At 40.0% G+C, this 19449-nt stretch overlaps 4 protein-coding genes across 5 annotated transcripts; 2 read left to right on the plus strand and 2 right to left on the minus strand.

Moving 5' to 3' along the window:
- Positions 1 to 622: 622 nt before the first annotated feature.
- Positions 623 to 4986, minus strand: tmem53 (transmembrane protein 53). Its single transcript, XM_007552619.2, has 3 exons — positions 4707 to 4986; positions 4395 to 4498; positions 623 to 2914 (listed from the first exon to the last, which is right to left on the minus strand). Exons 1-3 carry the CDS (start codon positions 4759 to 4761, stop codon positions 2213 to 2215), a joined length of 861 nt encoding a protein of 286 aa, XP_007552681.1. The 5' UTR covers positions 4762 to 4986; the 3' UTR covers positions 623 to 2212.
- Positions 4987 to 5159: 173 nt separating this feature from the next.
- toe1 (target of EGR1, exonuclease) lies at positions 5160 to 9647 on the minus strand. Its single transcript, XM_007552621.2, has 8 exons — positions 9508 to 9647; positions 9396 to 9436; positions 9194 to 9290; positions 8517 to 8675; positions 8268 to 8381; positions 7305 to 7453; positions 7016 to 7178; positions 5160 to 6322 (listed from the first exon to the last, which is right to left on the minus strand). Exons 1-8 carry the CDS (start codon positions 9619 to 9621, stop codon positions 5639 to 5641), a joined length of 1521 nt encoding a protein of 506 aa, XP_007552683.1. The 5' UTR covers positions 9622 to 9647; the 3' UTR covers positions 5160 to 5638.
- A 179-nt stretch (positions 9648 to 9826) lies between these two features.
- LOC107836323 (THAP domain-containing protein 1) lies at positions 9827 to 13576 on the plus strand. 2 transcript variants are annotated; one of them, XM_016671796.1, is made up of 5 exons: positions 9827 to 9903; positions 10362 to 10504; positions 10691 to 10850; positions 11936 to 12111; positions 12200 to 13576. In XM_016671796.1, exons 1-5 carry the CDS (start codon positions 9888 to 9890, stop codon positions 12581 to 12583), a joined length of 879 nt encoding a protein of 292 aa, XP_016527282.1. In that variant the 5' UTR covers positions 9827 to 9887; the 3' UTR covers positions 12584 to 13576. The 2 variants fall into 2 exon arrangements, with proteins under 2 accessions (XP_016527282.1, XP_016527283.1); XM_016671797.1 differs by lacking the exon at positions 9827 to 9903 and having other exon boundaries at positions 10069 to 10504.
- Positions 13577 to 15312: 1736 nt separating this feature from the next.
- On the plus strand, positions 15313 to 19261 carry selenop2 (selenoprotein P2). Its single transcript, XM_007552622.2, has 5 exons — positions 15313 to 15400; positions 16275 to 16523; positions 17002 to 17214; positions 17318 to 17426; positions 18391 to 19261. The coding sequence occupies exons 2-5, from the start codon at positions 16297 to 16299 to the stop codon at positions 18598 to 18600; spliced, it is 759 nt and encodes a 252-aa protein (XP_007552684.2). The 5' UTR covers positions 15313 to 15400; positions 16275 to 16296; the 3' UTR covers positions 18601 to 19261.
- The last annotated feature ends 188 nt before the right edge of the window (positions 19262 to 19449 follow it).

A 19449-nucleotide genomic window follows, 5' to 3' on the forward strand; every position in this document is an offset into this window, starting at 1 on the left:
TCCTCCAAATGTCAAATCTGACAGACACAAACATTCAGCAGCCATCGCCACTGGGTTGTTTCAGACACACACACACACACCTCAAACAGTCCTCAGTGTCTCATGAAAGCAGAGCAGGGTGAAGTGGCTGGATTCAAGTGATGCGCTTTCTGTTCGGCAATAGAAGAAAAGAGACAAGTCTGGAACACAAACAAAGCTTGCCATGAACTCGTCATGATCAGATATATTTTTACATGAAAAAAAAAGCTGACTCATTTAGTTTACATTGCCAGGTAGAGTGAGACGAAACAAGAAACACTTGTAGGGATTTTAAAATAGAAATTTTGACACATGTCCACCAGAGGGAGCCATATACAAAGGGACAAATATCTTCAACCAACGGGAGAGCCTTCTCGGGATCTGATCTGTAGCTTTACTTTGAATGAATTCAAACTTGTGTTCGGATTTTACAATGTTGTTAAACTGACTCAATAACCTAGGTTTTATTTTATAGATAGGTAGGTTTTAAATGCATATTTTGTTCATGTTCAGAGTTTCTGTAAACAAAACATTCACAATTTGATAGGTGCGAACTACAGAAGACATAAAATAAGAATATTATGAAAAAAGGTAGGAGACATTCCACTGTGAGCATTCTGGTTTATTGAAGGCACATCAGTTAAAAAGTGAACATATCGGTTGTGCTTCACACATACATTCATCGTCACTAGGCTTCGTCCGTGGACTAAATTTGTTTGTATCGCACATTAGGTCGAATTCACTTGATTTGGACATAAATCCTGTAAGGCAGCGACAAGTCTAAAGGACGAAATCACATGAATCACTTAAGATACACGACACCTTCTTTATAAAGCACCCTTATTTTAGTGAGAAATCATAAATTACATTTCATAAATAGACAAAACAGAACAGGCAGTCAGATCTGTGTCAGACTGACTGGCAACTACTAATGTACAGTGCATCACATTTCACAGCAATAAATTAGCCTAGAAGACTTTAGTTTTTTTTTTTCCAGTGCATCTCAATGCTTCTGGCAACTAATCTGAAAAAAAAAAGTGTGTTTATGTGGTACAAAACTTAACAGAACAAGTGCATCTCAGTAATTTAAATTATCGCTAGAAAGGGATTTTCAGTCATTGAATAAGAAAATGAATCTCATTAATTATATAGATTCATTTTTACACAGAAGGATATGTCTCAAGTGCTTATTTCTGATCATTTTGATGACAATTCTCCACAGCTTTTATAAACCAAAACTTAAGTCTTTCAGAAAATGTTCACATTTCACGACCAATGAGAGAAAAATACTGAAATGCTATTTATGAGTGACGACTTGACAGGATTAGGTTACTGACTCCATCCAAAAGTGGGTCAAGCCGCAAAAAGCCATTGTTAAAGAAGCCGCCTGCTCACACTGTGCTGTATCCCAGCAAGCTAATGGAAAATCGAGTGGAAGAAAAAAAGTGTGGTGGGGCCAAAGTCCTTTCATTAGCTTTGTGCCAGTCATCTAAACTAGCAGAAACAAATGGCTGAAATAGATCCCTCTGTGAAATGGTGGGAAAAATCCAACTTTCACTGTTGGTTCCAGTAAAGCATCCATAAATGTGCATTTGAAAATATGTTTGACTACAATTATCGCGTGGTGATTAGCCAAACAGTTGCCATGCTTACTACAGCTAAAGTGGCTTACGTTATAATGTGTTGTATTTAGAACAGTATTAACTGTGTGCAACAGAAGTGTCTTCAAAACCAGCGACTGACTTTTAGTTTTAGTTTTTGTCGGAATTTTTATCAGTATCGCAACAAATGTCACCAAATATCATAAAATCCGATACGCCAACCCAGTTATAAATTTCATTTTTTGAATCTATAACAAATACATTTTCTATAACATTTTAAGCAAAAACAATTACAAAATGTTATGCATGTTTTTGTGTGTGTGTGGGTAAATGCTGATATTTCAAAGGTTATCCTACCGTGGGAATGTCATACTGGCATATTTCAACTAGTGTGAATTAGTTTATTTAAAAAAAATAAACTAATTTAGACAAATGGAACTTACGCTTGCAGTGCCCTGGGACATTAAAATTAAATGTAGCAGAAGTCATGAGAATAAAGCTTTACATTTCTTGGAATTTTCCAACCACAGCAGGTAAAAAAAAAAAAAGGCATGGTAGTGATATTATCTTCAAACTCTGGAGAGAGCAAACCTTCACTGACTCTGAACGTATTGTCTCTTTTTCGCTTCAGGTCCTTCAGAGTCCTTCATGCAAGCCACCAGGAAGTCACGACACTTGCGAGTGTACTGCTCGGGAAAATCGCGGAAGTGACAGACGTGGGCACTGGAGGCGAAGTCGCAGCTATGCACAGGGACGCCCTTCTTTGCCACGGCCTCGGCGAAAAGCTCGATGTCCCTGTGCCTGATCACCTGGTCCGCTCTGGAGTACAGCAGGAAGTGGGGCCAGGCGGGCGGGCGCTCTCGCACGGCGTCGTAGTGGTTCTTGTGGATGAACTTCGTCACCGGGTACAGCACGATCCGCAGGAGGAAAACGCTCACCGCGAACAGCGCCAGGAGGACATACTTTAAAGCGGGGCTTATCTGGGGCCCCAGGGTGGCGGTGAGCGCGCGCAGGGCGCCTTGGACGTTTCCGCTGCCGGGCGCGCTGTCCACCACCGCCCCGAGCACGCGCAGCGAGCTGAACTGCTGGTCGCTGTGCAGCAGCTCCACGATGTACCGGTAGAGCATGAAGCCGCCGTTGCTGAAGACGTGGAAGAAGACGGGGCTGTTCTCCACCTCGTAGTCGTAGAGGATCTCCAGCAGCTTGAGCGCGGTGCTGCTCAGCTCCTTGTAGCCGAACGTCTCAGAGATGAAGACGGTCTTCAGCGGTGCGGTGTAGCGGATGGTGACGCATCCCTGAGGGAAAAACCCAAAGTGGAATAAAGCCGACTGTTGGCAATTTCCTGTGACGTCGCAGCAGTTTTGAAGCTACAAGTCACTAGATATTTCAGTAAAAACAAACCGAGCAAACTCTGGATATATTTTGTCACCTACTAATCAATATATTCTGGACAATTTCCCATTAAGTGTTAGAATTTTGCTGTAAAATTATTTGATAAAGTTAAATTCTATCCTCCCCGATACGGGTGGGAATTTATTGTATCATTCATCATTTATCGTGATAAATTTCTTATTATGATATGATTTTGATTTATTGTATCAAATTTGAACATTTTATTAAATTCTTGTGTGCATTTCAGTGACACAAACCACACTTCTTTATGTGGTTAGTGTCCTAAAGAAATGCATTACAAATGTGCATGTTTTTCAGCAGCAGTATTTGTAATTGTGCAGTGCAGTAACGTTCATAGATACCTACAAAAAAGTAACATATACTTGGCATCATTTGTATCATTATTGCAATAGTACCACAACATATTGTGATAAAAGCTTCTATACACATATGCCTCTGGTGACATCACAGAAGGTAGCTTCTTAGTTTTTTTTAGTGGACTAAATTCTACTTATTGTGTTTTTTTTCCTCCTTCTTGTCAAATTCTACTTTAAATGTGTTTCTATGAATTACTCATTCCAACAATGCCTGGACACATGGAAGATCTCTGAGAAAAGGACAAGAGAAGACTGGAATGGCCAATTATCAGGTATGTGGTTATGAAACACCAAATGATATGCTTGGTGTGTTTTACTGAAATAATTATTAAATTCTAATTTGAGTTTTTTTTTTGTTGTTTTTTTGCAGAACTGTTTCAACATTTATAACTTGAAATTTGCTATATCATGCATGTGCTTGCAGTACAGCCTGTACCCGGAGGTGGGCATTTATCGCATTGTTTATTTATCGTGATAAATTTCATATGTGATGAGAATTTGGATTTGTTGTTGTTGCTATAAATTCCGTAACAAATGCATTTGTTTGTCAAGAGCAGTATTTGTGGTTGTGGTGCTTTTGCTGTGTCATGCAGTTACAGCCATACAGTTACCTAAAAAACAAGTAATAAACAGTTGTTTATCGTCACTTGAATTGTTAACACAATAGTACGCCCAAATATTGTGATAAAATTTTAAGTCTGCAGCATCAGCATGGCCTCCATCTTGTCAACAAAACAAAGAGGTTATAAAAATTCAATGCTCTGCAGTCAGAGAGAGAGAGAGAATGCTTCCAGGTGAACTTCTGCAGTGTGGGTTCAAATTACATACCGACACTTTAACTGGCAAGTAACTATTATATTTGCCGTGGAAACTCAATCTTCCATCATCCGGTTGCTGTTTTGCAGTCATTGTGCAATTGATAGTGAAAAAAATTACACTTCCTTATAGTATTTTGACTGGAATAATCCACAATCTGCAGTGGCTTTTTTAATCTCGTTGACCTGACCTTGTCATTGTAGATGGAGCTGTATTTGGAGAGGTGTTTGTCCTTGCACCCAGCCCAGCCCAACAGGATCACAACTGGCTCCTTTGTCCCCTGCCAGTGTCTCTCTGAAAACAGTACGAAACGCACGCGCGCACACGCACATACACACACGCGCGCACACACACACACACACACAGTGCTTTAACACAAGCAGAAGCGAGCTGCACCAGCAGTAACGGTACCACACACACAGCGGCTCTGCTGGACGGAGCTACCGTATGGGTTACATACAAGGAGGACTGTGCATCTGTAACTATGACTACAATTACTCACCTAATGTGCCCGCATCCGGAAATACAATATTGTAGTCAATATCGTCGGCAGCCATTTCTAAAAGCTCTCCAGCGGGCTAACTTTCTCTCATTTAGACGTTATAAGCAAATGAAAGCAGGCTAACCTTGACAAAATTAGGTATTTTCTTTGTGAAAGAAAAAAAAAGACACTACAAACAGGTTCATTCACAACATTGACCAGACAGTATTGCAACAGAACCCTTCCTACCAACAGGAAACCTCTTCTTCCTTGTTTTATAGCATGAGCAGCGACGTCTTTGGCTTCTCGCCCCCTGGTGGACGGCGGTCGAAAACGCACCTGAAGATCCACTGCTCTGCATTTTGAAATAGATACAAACTGCTTTGTAAGATTACACGCCACCTTATATTTTCTTTATTTTATTCTGGACAATTTATATAACTCTTTTGGACAAACTGAGACCACAATAACAGATTTCAGAGTGTTCATAAGGTTTTAATTACCAAGAGAAATGAGAGGTAACAAATCTACATTGTGGTAACCATGGATACAAAACAACTTATTTCCAGCGACATGTCAGATAATTAAATGGGTTGGCGCTTCAATTTAAGAAAATTAATTTGATAAATAAGGCAATGTTTTGAATTTGATTAACAGAGGAGGAGAATAAAACACTGGCTGCTGATCCAAACCTTTTGATCTATTTTAAAAATTGTAACTGCTTAAAGGAAATTTTGATAACAAAACAATGTCATTTATCATGTTCTTCATTAACATGAATTTATTCAATGATTGACCGGGCTTGATAAGACTTTTAGGACCGGCCAGTCTTAGATGGTTCCTCAAATTTTCACACAAATCCAACCAGCAGCTGCCAAAATGATAAAAAGAATATTATTAATCTCATCTTGTGTGACATAAAATGACAGATTGAAAATTATAGAGAAACTGAGCTACATCTTCTGCCCCCACACCATCTCCATCTTCTGAACGTGGGCCTTGGATGACTTGGCGAAGGTGCTTTTGACCACATTGAGGGGAGCTGCCTTGCCGCTGAGATAGATCTTATTGATGCAGACGGGGAGCCAGGACTCCTCTGACTGGGCGTCGGCTCCTTCCGGCCCAGGCTCCGCCTCCTTCTTGATGAGCGCGCACGCGTAGGCGAAGATGTATCCCGTCATGTAGGCGTCAAAGCCCGCCCGGTGCGTTCCCGCGTCCGCCTTCTTCCTCGCCTCGGCGTTGGACTCCGTAGAACGGATGCCGGTACCTTCTCCGACGCTCACCGCAGAGTCTCCGGGGTTCGTTTTGTCTTCACCGACTCCGTTTTCTTCTTCGTCGTCGTTTTTCATGTCCCGCCCGTCGTCCATGTGAGAGTTTCCATCGGTGCATGATTTTTCGTCCGCCTCCTTTTGGTCACCGGCTGCTTCTTCCTTGTCCTCTTCCATGTTTGCCATTTTATTCGTTGGGGCGCCGTCGGAGACGGAGCAGTCCTTGCCTGTATCCGATGCCCCCTTTTTATCTCTCAGTCTCTTCCGCCTTTTCCTTTTGTCGTTTTTGCATTTCTCGTCCTGCAGGATGATCAGGTCTGTGTCATGGGACAACGGGCACTTGGTGCCGTTTGGACACCAGCCAAAAGCCTGAAAACAAAAGCAAAAACAACAAAGACTGTGGCGTGTTGGGTTTGTTTCATTTAATTAAAAGGTAGAAGATGTACACTTAGATTAAGTCATGCAACATCTGCATTAGTAGGAACTGAAAGCTTGTTTTACTAAATAAAATCTGATGCAAAACCCTAATATGTTTCAAAAACATTAATGAATAAAATAAGTAGAAAACAACAAATACTTTATTGTACTTGGAAAAGTATATACACTCCTGAACTTTTACACACTTTATGTTACAACCACAATTTCCATTCTGTTACTGGGATTCACAGTATCTCTTTCCAGTTTAGCAAACTTTAGTGAAAATATTACCCCTTATGAAATGGTTTAAACTCAGTAAGAATGGGTGGATCTTGTCTTAACATCAAGTTTCTGGTCTTGCTTGTTTTTTGGGGGGGTTTTAACACAGGCAGTGTTTTGTATGTGAATGCAAATGCATGCCACACTTTTTAGATTTATACAATAAAAAAACATAATGTCTTCCTTCCATTTCACAGATACACATTATGTTTTTCGTCTAGTATCATATAAAACCTCAATATAAAACACAAAATTTAGCAATAAAATGTAAAAAAAAATAAAATAAAAATAATTGATTACTACATTTTTTGTAAAACTGGAACATTCTTCCAACTTAAAAGGTTGCAGAAATTCAGTGAAACTTACTGAAAAGCGCTGGCAGACATCCGTCTGTCCCTCTGTGGATGTAACGGCCGGACATTCTCTGTAGTCTATGTAGGTGGACAAGTCGCCCGCGTACTGGCAAAATTCTAGGTGGACGTGAGGTCCAGCTGAGCCAGAAGTGACACTGCGGCTGTTTTCCAGCTTACTGGCGATATGTGGAAAAAGAAAAACAAACACTCAGGTCTACTGTTTTACCGTACGTCTTTAAAAGCAGACAGTGTCGCCGATGAAAGGACCGCCATGTTACCGCGAACCCTCCTGGTATGCTTACCATTTCTTGTAGGCGTATTCCAGGTACGAGGCGGTCAGCCGGAGCTCAAATTCAGTCACGTATTTGGTGTCGTAAATCCCAGCGGGAAACATCTCAGACAGGTCAGCTGTGAAGGTGGTTAGCCGCTCGGGGAGGTGGGCATAAAAACTCTTCCAAAAAATAAAAATAAAAAAATCCCACCAGAAAGAAAACAATTAGTCTCATTAATATGGAATACATGTAAAACCAATAGTTTGTCTTTTAACAGTGACAAAAATATTTGGAGATGATACAACCCAGCAGCTGCAGCCAATTATTTTAGCAATTAATTATTCTGACAATTAATCAAGTAAGTGGATACAAAAAAATAAAAAAGGCACATTCTGCTGATTATTCATTTACCAACTTTGGCTTATTTTATACAATATTAAAAAGATGTTAAAAAATGCAAATAAAATCATATTTTCTGAAAATTAAGAAAATAAAATTGTATTGCCTAATATGCAATAATGTAGCAAAGAATGTATCTGCAGCTACATAAATAATGAAATAACCTCATCTGCTTCACTTCACATCAGTTACTGCTAATCTTCTGACTGTTTTTTTTTTGTAATTGACCAATTAATAATTGGACAACAGAAGGTGCTGAATAGGAGAATTTTACTGAATTTGAACCAGGTGAAACTAAAACTACGATTACTTGAGGAGTTCTGGGTACAAAATATTAACAAACAAAGCAGATTTGTCATCTAAAATGCAAAATGTGTATATTTTTTGTACAGTTTTGGCTTGACTCCTGTGCTGAATGTGTTGTTCTTTCAGTAAACTGCCATTTTTTGAGTTCGTACACTCCAGTCAATGATAATTTAATTACTAAATTATTTGGCAATTATTTCAATAACCAATTAATCTCGACTCATTTTTTTCCCATACGCCGCCTCATGGTTCTGGAGATTAAACGAGACAAAACAGCGCTCTCTGTACCTGGTAGAGGAAGGCCATGTCGATGAGCCCGTTGTGTAGCACCAGGGCCTTCCTGGCTCGCAGCAGCTCAGTGAACAAAGTTCGGATGTGGACCCCACGGTCGTCTGAACCTCCCTTGCAAGACATGAAAACATGCAACAGAACAATTAAGGGAAAATGGAGTCAAAGTAATCGCAGGAGAAGCCGAGGAGAGCCAACTGGCCGTTCGGTTCGGATGGAGCATCGACACAGACACCAAGGCGTCCTCACCTTATTGTTGCCCTTGCAGTAAGGGATCCCACAGCCATACTGCTTGTTAAAGTCAAACCCATGCTGCACCAGAAACTGGACCGACTGCGGCTCTATGATGTACTCCTCTGAACACAGCAGGGTGAGGTTATACACCTGGACCAGGTAGGAGTCTGGAGGCTGACGGAGAAAAACGCTTCTTACGTCAACGAACGTCCTTGCTAAATTAATCTTACGCCTGACCTTTTTGCATGTCTTGTATCTACGCAACCACAAACAACAATTTAATTTATTTGGATTTGTGTGACTGATGGACAAAAATGTGTATAAAAGTGAGAAGCGGATTTTTCTTTTCCAGATAAAATCTGTAAAAGTGAGGCCTGCATTTGTAATAAGCCCCCTTTATTCGGATGCCCCTAAATGCAGGACATAGAAACATCCTTTGGAATCCCTCTGTGGGGATAGAGTCTGGAATCCTGGATAAAATTCCAATCGATGACCAATTGCATGTCTGACCTATTATTAGATTGTAAGTTGTAAAAAAAACTTGTGGCATTTGTCTTTCAGTTCACAATTATCCAGTACTTCCTGTCGTCTGTTTGTTTTTTAGCATCACAAAACAGGAAAAGAAATGCACACACATAGTTCATAGTTTAAGCATTTACTTGGTAATATATAATATCCGGTACAAGTGATACCTTTTGGTCCAGCTTCTTGTAACACGCAATTCCCAAAGAAAGGATGGAGCGAGATCGAGCAGCGTGCCATATTGCTTTGTATCTGTCCTCTATTGATCTGTAACATATAAGAAAGGACTCAGAGAAACAACTCTGATCACAAACTAACATCTGAGGGGATTGTTATTATTTTATGATGATCAAATTAAAAAAGTACACTCACTCAGCCAACAGGGACTTTCTGTTTCCCAGACCACTCAGCTCCTGCAACAAAACAGAGGCAGTTTTTCTTCCAACTGAGCCACACACACACGCGAGATCAGAGCAGCACTTACCGTGTCAAGCGCAATGAAGGATGATGTTTTAATTGCAACCACCATGGCTGGCCATAGCTCTTTGAAATTGTTGCTATGGACATCAATTACAGGAACTACTATCGAAGATGACATGTTTGCTTTGAACTTTGTATCTAAAACGTTTCCCTTAAACTTAACAACTGCTACATGGAAGTTCCATTAACACAAGAAACTACCTAATAAATCGTTTTTAGCTATTAAAAATGTTATATATACCTAATTACTAATTTAACGTCTCCGTTATAAGGTTTCAGATAACGTTCATTAGCTTCATATTTCCGAGTACAGAGGGTAGCATCAATGAACCTCGCCGTAAACATTTCAGCGTGCTTCTCAGTTGTTGGTGGTTGAAATTTCGCATGACTGGAAATGAAGGTAAAAATACCAGATTCTCAACTAAAATGCCTGTAATATTAGAGTAAAATGCATATGTAAAAAGAGTCTGATTTTGGTTATGTAAAATCACATTTTATTTGTTGATTTTTTATAGTCATTTTTTTTTTTCAGTCAGGCACTTTTGTTGACAAACGTCAAAATTACGTCACTGCACTCAAACACCGAAGGGCCGCGCGCCATTTTGGCTCAAACAAACTCCTTAATATTTTATCCCAGTTAAAGTGTTTTTATACTGTAATAGGGTATTTTTATGCTAACATATTGTCGGGTAACAGTAAACTTACAACGACTTAACATTTGCTTTGCCTTCTTTTTACGTTGTGAAAGTTGTCAGCCAAAAGTCATGGTTTAAAGAAACCCCAGCTGAGCCAAGTCATTTCTTTGCTAAGTTTTGTTTTGTTGTTGGTTGGTTTATTTTTCCCTTTGTGTAATGGGAGGCTGCTCCGCTCCAAACTGCTCCAATTCAACTAGCATAGGGAAGCAGCTGTTCAGATTTCCCAAAGATCCTGTGCGAAAGAAGAAATGGGTTGTGAACTGCCGGCGTGACTTTGAGCCCACTCCTCACTCCAGACTCTGTCAGGTAAAATAGTTTTCTGTGTCCCTCTAAAATTACACATTCAGGACAATGTCTTTGCACATTTAGTAGATAGCCCTGCTTATTTGTTTCCATTCAGTGCTTTTACTGCACTTCGTTGTCGTATTTAACTAGATCACCACCATTGATAACTTGCATGTTTACACTGTTACTGATATGTCTTTTCGCAAGGACCACTTTGAGGAGAGCCAGTTTGAAGAAATAGCCAGATCTCCAGCTGGTGGAAAAAAGCTGAAGCCTAATGCTATTCCCACTCTGTTCAATGTGGGAGACCCTCCTTTCCCTGCAGTCACCTCTCCATATATCCTGCTGCCACTAAAATCTGAAGCAGGTACTTTTCTAAATGAATTATTGTCCCTGTCTTGGAAAATGGAATAATATAGCAGAAAAAAAAAACGCTCACAATCTTTAGATCTGGCAATCATAAGGATTCCTTCAAAATTATCATATCTTCAGAATTCTTTAATTCAAGCTGATTTGTCTTTTCTTGACCACTAGGCTGACAATAGATCCATTATTATAAAAATACATTTTATTATTTACAGAGATCCTCCAGGACACTTAAGGTCACTTACAAAAAAATGCTCAACGGTAAGCAAAATGCAAAGCATATTGTCAATGTAGTAAAACAAATGTTAGCAGTAGCGGGTTTCTGTGAGGTCATTTCAGAGGATGGGTTAGCAACGTGAAGGAGCATGATGAGATATTGGAGCCTGAGATTGTTTGTGACCTTTGACTAAGATCATACTTTAAATGATTTAATGTAAATTCTGTGGGGTAGTTCTATAATAATAGTATATAGTAAATACTCTCACAACACAGGGATCAGAATGGTCACGGTGGTAGAAATAAACTACAAAGTTCACTGTTGGATAACTTTGCCAATTCTGGGGGTGGGGTCTCCATAGTAACCATTAGACTTTGCCTCTACATGCCAAATAGTTGTTTGGAAGTAGGTCAGGAAAAAAACAACTTTTGTTTTTGTCCTAATGTGGAGTGTTTCGAACTCTACTGACACTAACTGTAATCGTGTGCTTTGGTATAATGAGATTAAAAATCTGATGAACTTACTGTACTTTTATTTATTGGTAAGTTTTATGTTCAGAAACTTGAGGCACCCAAAAAAAAATTAAGCACAGGTTTTGTACAACTTCGTGTACCAAATGACACATGACCTATTTTGAAATAATTAGAAAAGAAATGTGTCCCCAGTGTTCTGTTGTGGTTAAATTTTTATTGCTCTTTTCATAGTGAGGCACAAAAATACACCAAAAACCTCACGAATATGCCTTAAAGGAGAAGCTTTTTAAGTTGCTTAAGAAGACATTCGGCTACCACTCTACCTCTTCAATTGCGTTTCAAATGCGTTAGATCACGGCACTGCTCTTCTACTTGGACGTTTTCTTGTGATTCTAGTGGAAAAGGATCTAAATTTTGGCGATCATGGCTATGCCAGGCGCAATCCTTTGTCTGGCCTTGAAGAGGAAGACGGAGAAAGAACATCTGAAGACCACAACCCCTGCATGCAGTGTCAACTCCTTAAGAAAAAACTGGAGCAGGAGATGCAACACACCGCAAGACTACAAAGAGAGGTAGGAGACATCTTATTTGAAGACTAAAATCAGAATTGAGTTGTTGAAGGACTGAATAAATCCAGTGAGCCCTTTTCTTCTTGTCCAGGCAGAAGAGATGAAGAAGCGTCTGTATCGGCTCGACCGCATCGAGAAGGGACTCCAGAACTTTCTGTACGAGGACCAGATCAGAGCGCTGTCCCTCACGAAGCGCTCGCGGCGCGCTGTCTGGTCGCCGGAGACGATCCTGAAAGCCAGAAAGATCCGCTGTGCCGTCGGCACCAAAGGCTACGAGTACCTGAGGGAGATCGGCTACCCTCTGCCCTCGTACAGGACTCTGTGCAACCGTCTGGAGACAAAGATCATGGTGACGACCGACATGAGCTGCGAGGAGCTGGCAGAGCTCGGCCTGGGGCTTATGGCCACATGCGACAGCCCTACAGAAGGGGTCGGGGACAATGACGAGGAAGAACTGATGGGAGTTTTATCCTGATCCCAGTTACTTAGACTGATTCTGAACTGTTGTAGCGGGACAAGTTGAGACATTACACTGTCTGTGATTTAGAAAAGTTTTGCGGCACTGGCCTTCAGGTCACCTGGCTGTATCCACATTTTATATCCACTCAGGTGATGTTTGATGCACCGGCTTACATGTAGCCAGATTCCTGTTCTGCTGATTCCTGCTGTGATGCTGGCATGTTATGGTAGCCTGAATGTGTGAGGAGCATGTGCACAACGTAGCTCATTCATATGCGTCATGTAAATGAGTGACGTTTGTTAAAAAAAACCTCTTTGCACATAGCTTTTGTGAAATCGCTGCTTGTTTTTAATGTCAATTGTGACACAGCTGAGTCTTTCACTGGCCTTGTTCTATACATTGAAAAAAATTAAGTGTAATGCGAACAGATAAATGCTGCACATTTTGGTTTAAGAACCTTTTTATTAGGAACAAGTGAGATGAATGAAGCAACCTTTAAAGAAAGTTTGGTGATCTATTCAGCATATTTCAGCATATTTTGTGGATTTTAGCAACTGTAGTTCTCTAGAGAACTTGTCGATTATACTCTAAAAAAAAAACTGGATTTGTTTTATCCAGTTTAACAAATCGAAATATCCTCCAGTTTTTCCTAATGCAGTTTACTGTCAGTAAATTTAATATATCCATCTGATCTCTCTTTACATACTTAAAATGCTGTGTAGAATGTAGACATTGGTTGGTTTCTGTCACTTAGCTTTATCTTGATTAATCAGATTTTATATTTAACATTTCATGATAGAATTATTCTTGATTTATAGAGAACAGATTGGGATTAACAGTGTTCACCTCATCCCAATCCTTTTCAAATATGTACACTAAATCAACAGATTCTGGATACTTTGTTGCCTTTTTTTTGTTATTATTTCTTTATTTTATTTTCTCTTTTTTCGTTGTTGTTTGGATCAGGGGTGCCGAAGTCAAGTCCAATAAAACAGCTTAGTTCCCTCATTAGCGGCCATTCTTCCTTTTTTTAATTTTTTTTAATTCAACGTTTAAATGTGCATTACCGCCATCTACTGGAATGGAGTGTGGACCTGTCATTCAGCTCTACGGAGGCCTGGTAGCGAGCAGTTCATTTGATTCAGGTGTGTCGGAGTAGGAACGCATTTAATGTTGCGTTCCATTTGCCTCAGAAACTGGAACTCGTATCTGGTTTTTGATACCCAACCCAAGATAACGGCGTTCTAGTTTTTCTTTTTCTTTTCTTTTTTTTTTTTTTTTAAAAAAGAAAAGAAAATTTCAACCTAGCGACGCCCTTAGAAATTGTTAGCATTACAAACATAATTTTAAGCTGCTTTCCATAAGCAAACAGCACTTTTAATTTGTTCAGATTAGATTTACATGCGCTACGTGTAACATTGACGTTAGACCCACTTGAGACTTTTATAAAAAATAAATATGTCTCCATCACATCTTACTACCGTTGATGCGAGGAGCGGCTATTTTAAAACGCATAGCCATTTTGGGCGAACTGCGGCGAGGGCTCCAGTTGATTTTTTATTTTCGACTGGGAAGTCAGCATTTCCCATCTCCTAGTACAACTGGAACGCAGCATAAACATTGGACGGCAACTCTCAAGGACTGGACTTGGGCACCCCTTGGTTTAGATATTTGGAATGAATTGAAATTAAAGTTAATGTATATCAACATTTTGAACATTTTAAAGTGTTTTTACTGTTCCTACAGTCATACGACAATCAGCACGTGAAAGGTAAATGAAAATACAAATTCCAAACAACATAGTATTTGCAGATATTCTTAAAGCTTAGTCCTTGTCATGTTTTAAGTAAACATTACATTATATTCTTTTATACAGGAACCTAAACTTTAGTCAGCTGTCTAACAGCCCTTAATTGACGCACTTGGGTTTAGTCAATATGGACTTTGAGCAAATCCTTCACGTGCAAGATTAGATATTTGTTCTGCAGGTTTGTTAGTAAAGCAGTGTGTTTTAATAACAAGTTTGACAAGACTAATGTAACAGAAATTCACAGGTTACACTATCCCAGGGGTCACCAACTCCAGTCCTCCAGGGCTACCATCCTGCAACTTTTAGATTCACCTCTGCTCCAAAATGTCTGAATTCCCTCACCAGCATTCATTCCTCTCTGCAATAGGCTGGAAACGAGCAGTTTATTTGATCCAGGTGTGTTTGAGCAGAGACCATCTAAAAGTTACAGGATGGTAGGACTGGAGGACTGGAGTTGGTGACCCCTGCTATCCTAACTGATGGCTGGCATTTGTTCTTACTTGAGTGATTTTGGCATTTAAACTGTGGAGTGAAAAGACAACACAAGAGTTCAAAAGGAAGCTGAAAATAAATACATTCAGTTATGGGTGTATCCTGTCACCCAAACCAAAACATAATGCTTAAGTTTAAGACTTTTGTCTAAGTTTGCAGACATATTAAGTCTTGTATATGTTTACCGTTTACCAGCAAGTGATGCGTGATCTGTTACTACTGCAGACAATTTCACTTCATCGCTCTCAAATATAAAGAAGAATCTTGTTTTTAAAAAATAAGCAGGAAATAATAATAATAATGATAATAAAAATAAAAAAAAGTCTAAGTTCCAGCAAAGTCACAGCTAACAAATGCCGAGTACTTCTTCACAACATGACCTTATTTGTGCACACTTTGAGTGTCAAATCCTTTGGCACAGCCAGTGTCTCTGTTTAAATTGGGGGAAGTGTTGAGTGAAAGGCCGAGCTTTTAAACGTCAGAGGTTTGCCGTGTGCCAGTTGGAGTTGCAGCAAACACGGCGGATAGAGGTAAGACTTTCCCTTTGCTCCTAAAACTCTATTCTTGTGAAGTAAAAATAAGATATACATGTTTTAGTTTCAAGCTTTATCTTGTTTGTTTGCTGTTTTACATAAATTTAAACCATAGAAAGGTCAAAACTACCTCCTTTTTTTTAATTGATTTTTGTATGACCCCAAATCATTAAGCTAGTAGTTTCACTCCGTCTGCTGCTGTTAATTCAATTTTTCGACGTGGAGCCATGACTGTGAGCAATTTTACTACTTAAAAATTAAAAAGCGAATAGAAACTTGGATATACTTTAATAAATAAATAAAAGTATTGGGTAATTGCTGGAGTAAATGCTGTCATGTGCGAAAACGTGGCCATAAAGACGGTAAACTTTACGGCTGTAAGCATCCCCGCCTTAGCATCCCTCTGTCCCTGTAGCTCAGTGTTTCCCTGTCAACATGTTGCTCTGAAATTCCTTATCCTTTTGTCCGTGTACTCGGGAAAACTGGCTCTCATTTTTGCAATTATCTTCACTCAAGTGGACAGAAACAAAGAGGTTTTTATTATTTCATTTCTGTGAGACCAGACTGGGCGTTTTTATTTTAATTTTTTTTTTTATTAATTAAATGACGGGCCATGATTGTCCCATTTCCACACTCAGTTTGTTCTGTAGTTCATCGTCCGTCAGACTAACACAGATTGTAACAAATCGCTCACATACAATTTTTCTACTAGAAAACCATTTAAAAAAAAAACACGTCCTTCCTGTAAAATCTAGTCATCACTAGCCGCCATATTTGTAGCATTCTGACGTGAGAGAAGAAGAGACCGCTTCTTTTTTTTTTTTTTGCACTATCCAAATTATTTCATAGATGTCTTTTTGTGGGTATCTAGTTTAGGCAGACAGAGGGTGACGATGCGCTCCCTGCTGGTGCTGTATCAGAGCGCAGCCCTGCTGGGTGCGCTGTGGGCCGCCCACTCTACTCTCTTGGTGGAGGGCGACAAAAATGCCTCCAGGATCTGCAAACCCGCCCCGAGCTGGGAGATAAAGGGCCGCTCGCCGGCGCAGGAACGGCTGGGAAATGTGGTGGTGGTGGCTCTGCTGAAGGCCAGCTGACACTTCTGTCTCGTTCAGGCGTCCCGGTGAGTGAGAAAAGTAACAAATGTCCGAATCAAACTTTAAGATGAATTCTGTATATTTTGCTAGAGTTTGACGCAGATCACTTCTTTGATTAAAACTGATGGTGAAAGGATATTTCATAACGATTAGAATAAGTATGTCTGGGTTTTTTTATTTGTTTCTCACATTCTTAGAAAATTCCAACTTTTAATTTGACTCTGTTTATGAAGCAGGAATACATATGATGTGATGCAGAGGTAAATAGGCACTCGTATATTGACAGGGTTGCATCTCAGTATATTAGTAGACTTTTTTCCACGTTCTTTTTTATTAAAATAAGTTGATACAGTGGCACTATCAGACCTTTCATTTCTTGAAATATACAAAATGACGAATGTCGGCCGATACCGATGTTAGTGCGATATATCGTGCACCCCCAGTTTAAATAGTTAAAAATACACAATCTCAGCTCTAATTCTTCACTCGTCTGAATATCTGCAGCATCGGACGCCTGCGCACCAAACTGAGGCGCAGCAACATAACCGACGTGTCCTTCGTGATCGTCAATGAGCAAGATGCCGCATCCAGAGCCCTGTACTGGGAGCTGAAGAAAAGAGCTCCCACTGGTGTCCCAGTGTATCAGCAGGCGGCTAATCAGACCGACGTGTGGGAGGTGCTGGACGGCGACAAAGACGACTTCCTGATCTACGACAGGTAAGAAGACGCGGACCCGGCCGCCACGCCTCCGTCGCCGATCAGAGAGCTGAATGGGAAGTCGCTCCAAGAATGCCGTTTTTCTTCTCCTCCCCGTCTTCAGGTGTGGCCTCCTCACCTTCCACGTCGTGCTGCCGTACAGTTCCCTGCAAAACCCGTACGTGGAGGCCGCGATCAGAGCCACCTACCTGGGAGACATCTGTAACTGCTCTGTGAGTGACCCGGCTGGAGGGGGAGGCGCATGCGCGAACGCAAACGGGCGGGAAAAAGAACGGCTCAGATGTTCAAGTTGTCACACTTGATTGATCGGGATGGTTCTTTATGAAGTACAGTTTTTTATTTAAGCACTATTGTAGTAGAGGTAAAAAAATAAATAAAAATAAAAATAAAGTCAGCTACATTACATCAAATTTCAATCTGTTTTGTTGGAGTTTGGTGTGATAGACCAACATAAAATGTCACAGTTTCACTTCTTTTACTTTGCAAAGACAAACCCAAAGAGCGTAGAGTTCTTTTGTGCTTTTCCCAATTCATTCTGATACCACTGTAAAAAAAAATATTTTCTATCAGCATATGTTTTTCTCATCTAGGTGATATTGAGGTAATTTGAAAAAAAAAAATCAGACTCTGGATGTGGAAAGCTGGTTGGAATAATTCCACTTGTTGTTCCAATCAAATGTAGAGACTTAATACAAATGCACAGCAGATTTTTGAGGATTTTTATACATTATATTTACTTTTCTTTTTTTTTTTTTAAACTTATTTTTTCTTCATTTCACAATTATCCACTACTTTCTCATGGTCTATGACCAGAAACACAAAGGAAAAGATGTTTCACATTTTAGGTTGTAAAATGTTGCATCTGAGTAAGTACAATGGGCCGGAGTAGTTTTCAGACGTTGTATTGAATATACGAATTATTTATCATAACGCTCTTTAACAAGGCCTCTGTATAATCTTAAATGTTTTTTAGTAGTTGTTTTTGTTTTTTTGTTTGCCAGACATCAAATGGAGGCAATCATCACTTAGGTCGTAAGCAGATTGTCGACCTGATGTTGGCGTCACTTTGCCTTAAATCTATTTATCCGTTTATTTGTTGTCCATTCGTTGTCTGTATTAGAAATTTAAAGACGCCAATTAGCAACACGATGAAACCAACTCGTTTATCTTTCGCAGGCCATTTCCACGAGGACTCCGTCGATTCAGGGGACCATCCAGACACCTGACGAAGGGGCCGACCCCACCGAGGAGACTCAAACGATCCCCCACCACTATCACCATCATTTCAGCTTCTCCCATCATCAGCCCGCTCCTCGAGATAAGTCCCAGGACCAGCATAGGTCCGCAATATTCCCAGCTCCGTATCATCCGCACCATGCCCATTAGCACCCCCACCACAAGTAAATCGGTGTTTATAGGTCTTCAGGTTGTTTTTTAGAATTGAAGCCCGTTTTTCTTTTATTTTTCTGAAACGTTTATACATCCCGCTTCACTATATACAACGTGTCGAACCTGCTTTAAAAAGTGCAGCTTGGTGTTTCTGTTTTTGGAAAAGAGTAGTCAGGTTTCACCGAGTTCTCCCATTAATGAAGTCCAGAGTCTAAAGCCTGTCTGCAGGCGGCTGTGGATGGATGACCAGGGGGACAGAAAGGAGGGACTCTGACCGCTACCGTCTCCAGACAGAAGCAAACAACGAGGTGCGCCGCCGCCGCCCAGCTGGTCTCACTCAGATTGTCTTTTTAAAGCCGATTCGTCCCGATTTGCTTTCTGCTTCACAAGATGTGAGGATTACGATGTTCAGAGAACAGGAATTACATCTTGTACACACAACTTATTGACTTATTTTAGATGCTGTTTATTGTGAAATTTCTTACAATTTCTCATTATAAATTAAACTTGTTTTGTATTTCTCCAGATTAAGGCGGAACTACACGGTAAATTGAGTAATTAGAAACTGTTGCTTCATAACATGAGCTGCAATAACTTAGAAAATTCTCTGTAATAACGTATTTCTGTGTAATTAACAAAATAAAAACTCAGAATCCAATTGCAGTTTGTTTTCAGTATCTTAAAATAAATAATACTGTAGAAAAATACTTAATTTTTTTATAGTGATTTAATGATATTGTGAGAGAATGGACATCAGAAGTAATTACACCCCCCACCCCCTTTCTGTTTGTTTGTTTGCTTCCATTTTTCTTATCTTGGCTGTGCTCTTCAGCTGCACTTACAGTT

The sequence above is a fragment of the Poecilia formosa genome, unplaced genomic scaffold, assembly GCF_000485575.1.
Source record: "Poecilia formosa unplaced genomic scaffold, Poecilia_formosa-5.1.2 Scaffold51, whole genome shotgun sequence".
Classification (NCBI taxonomy): domain Eukaryota; kingdom Metazoa; phylum Chordata; class Actinopteri; order Cyprinodontiformes; family Poeciliidae; genus Poecilia; species Poecilia formosa.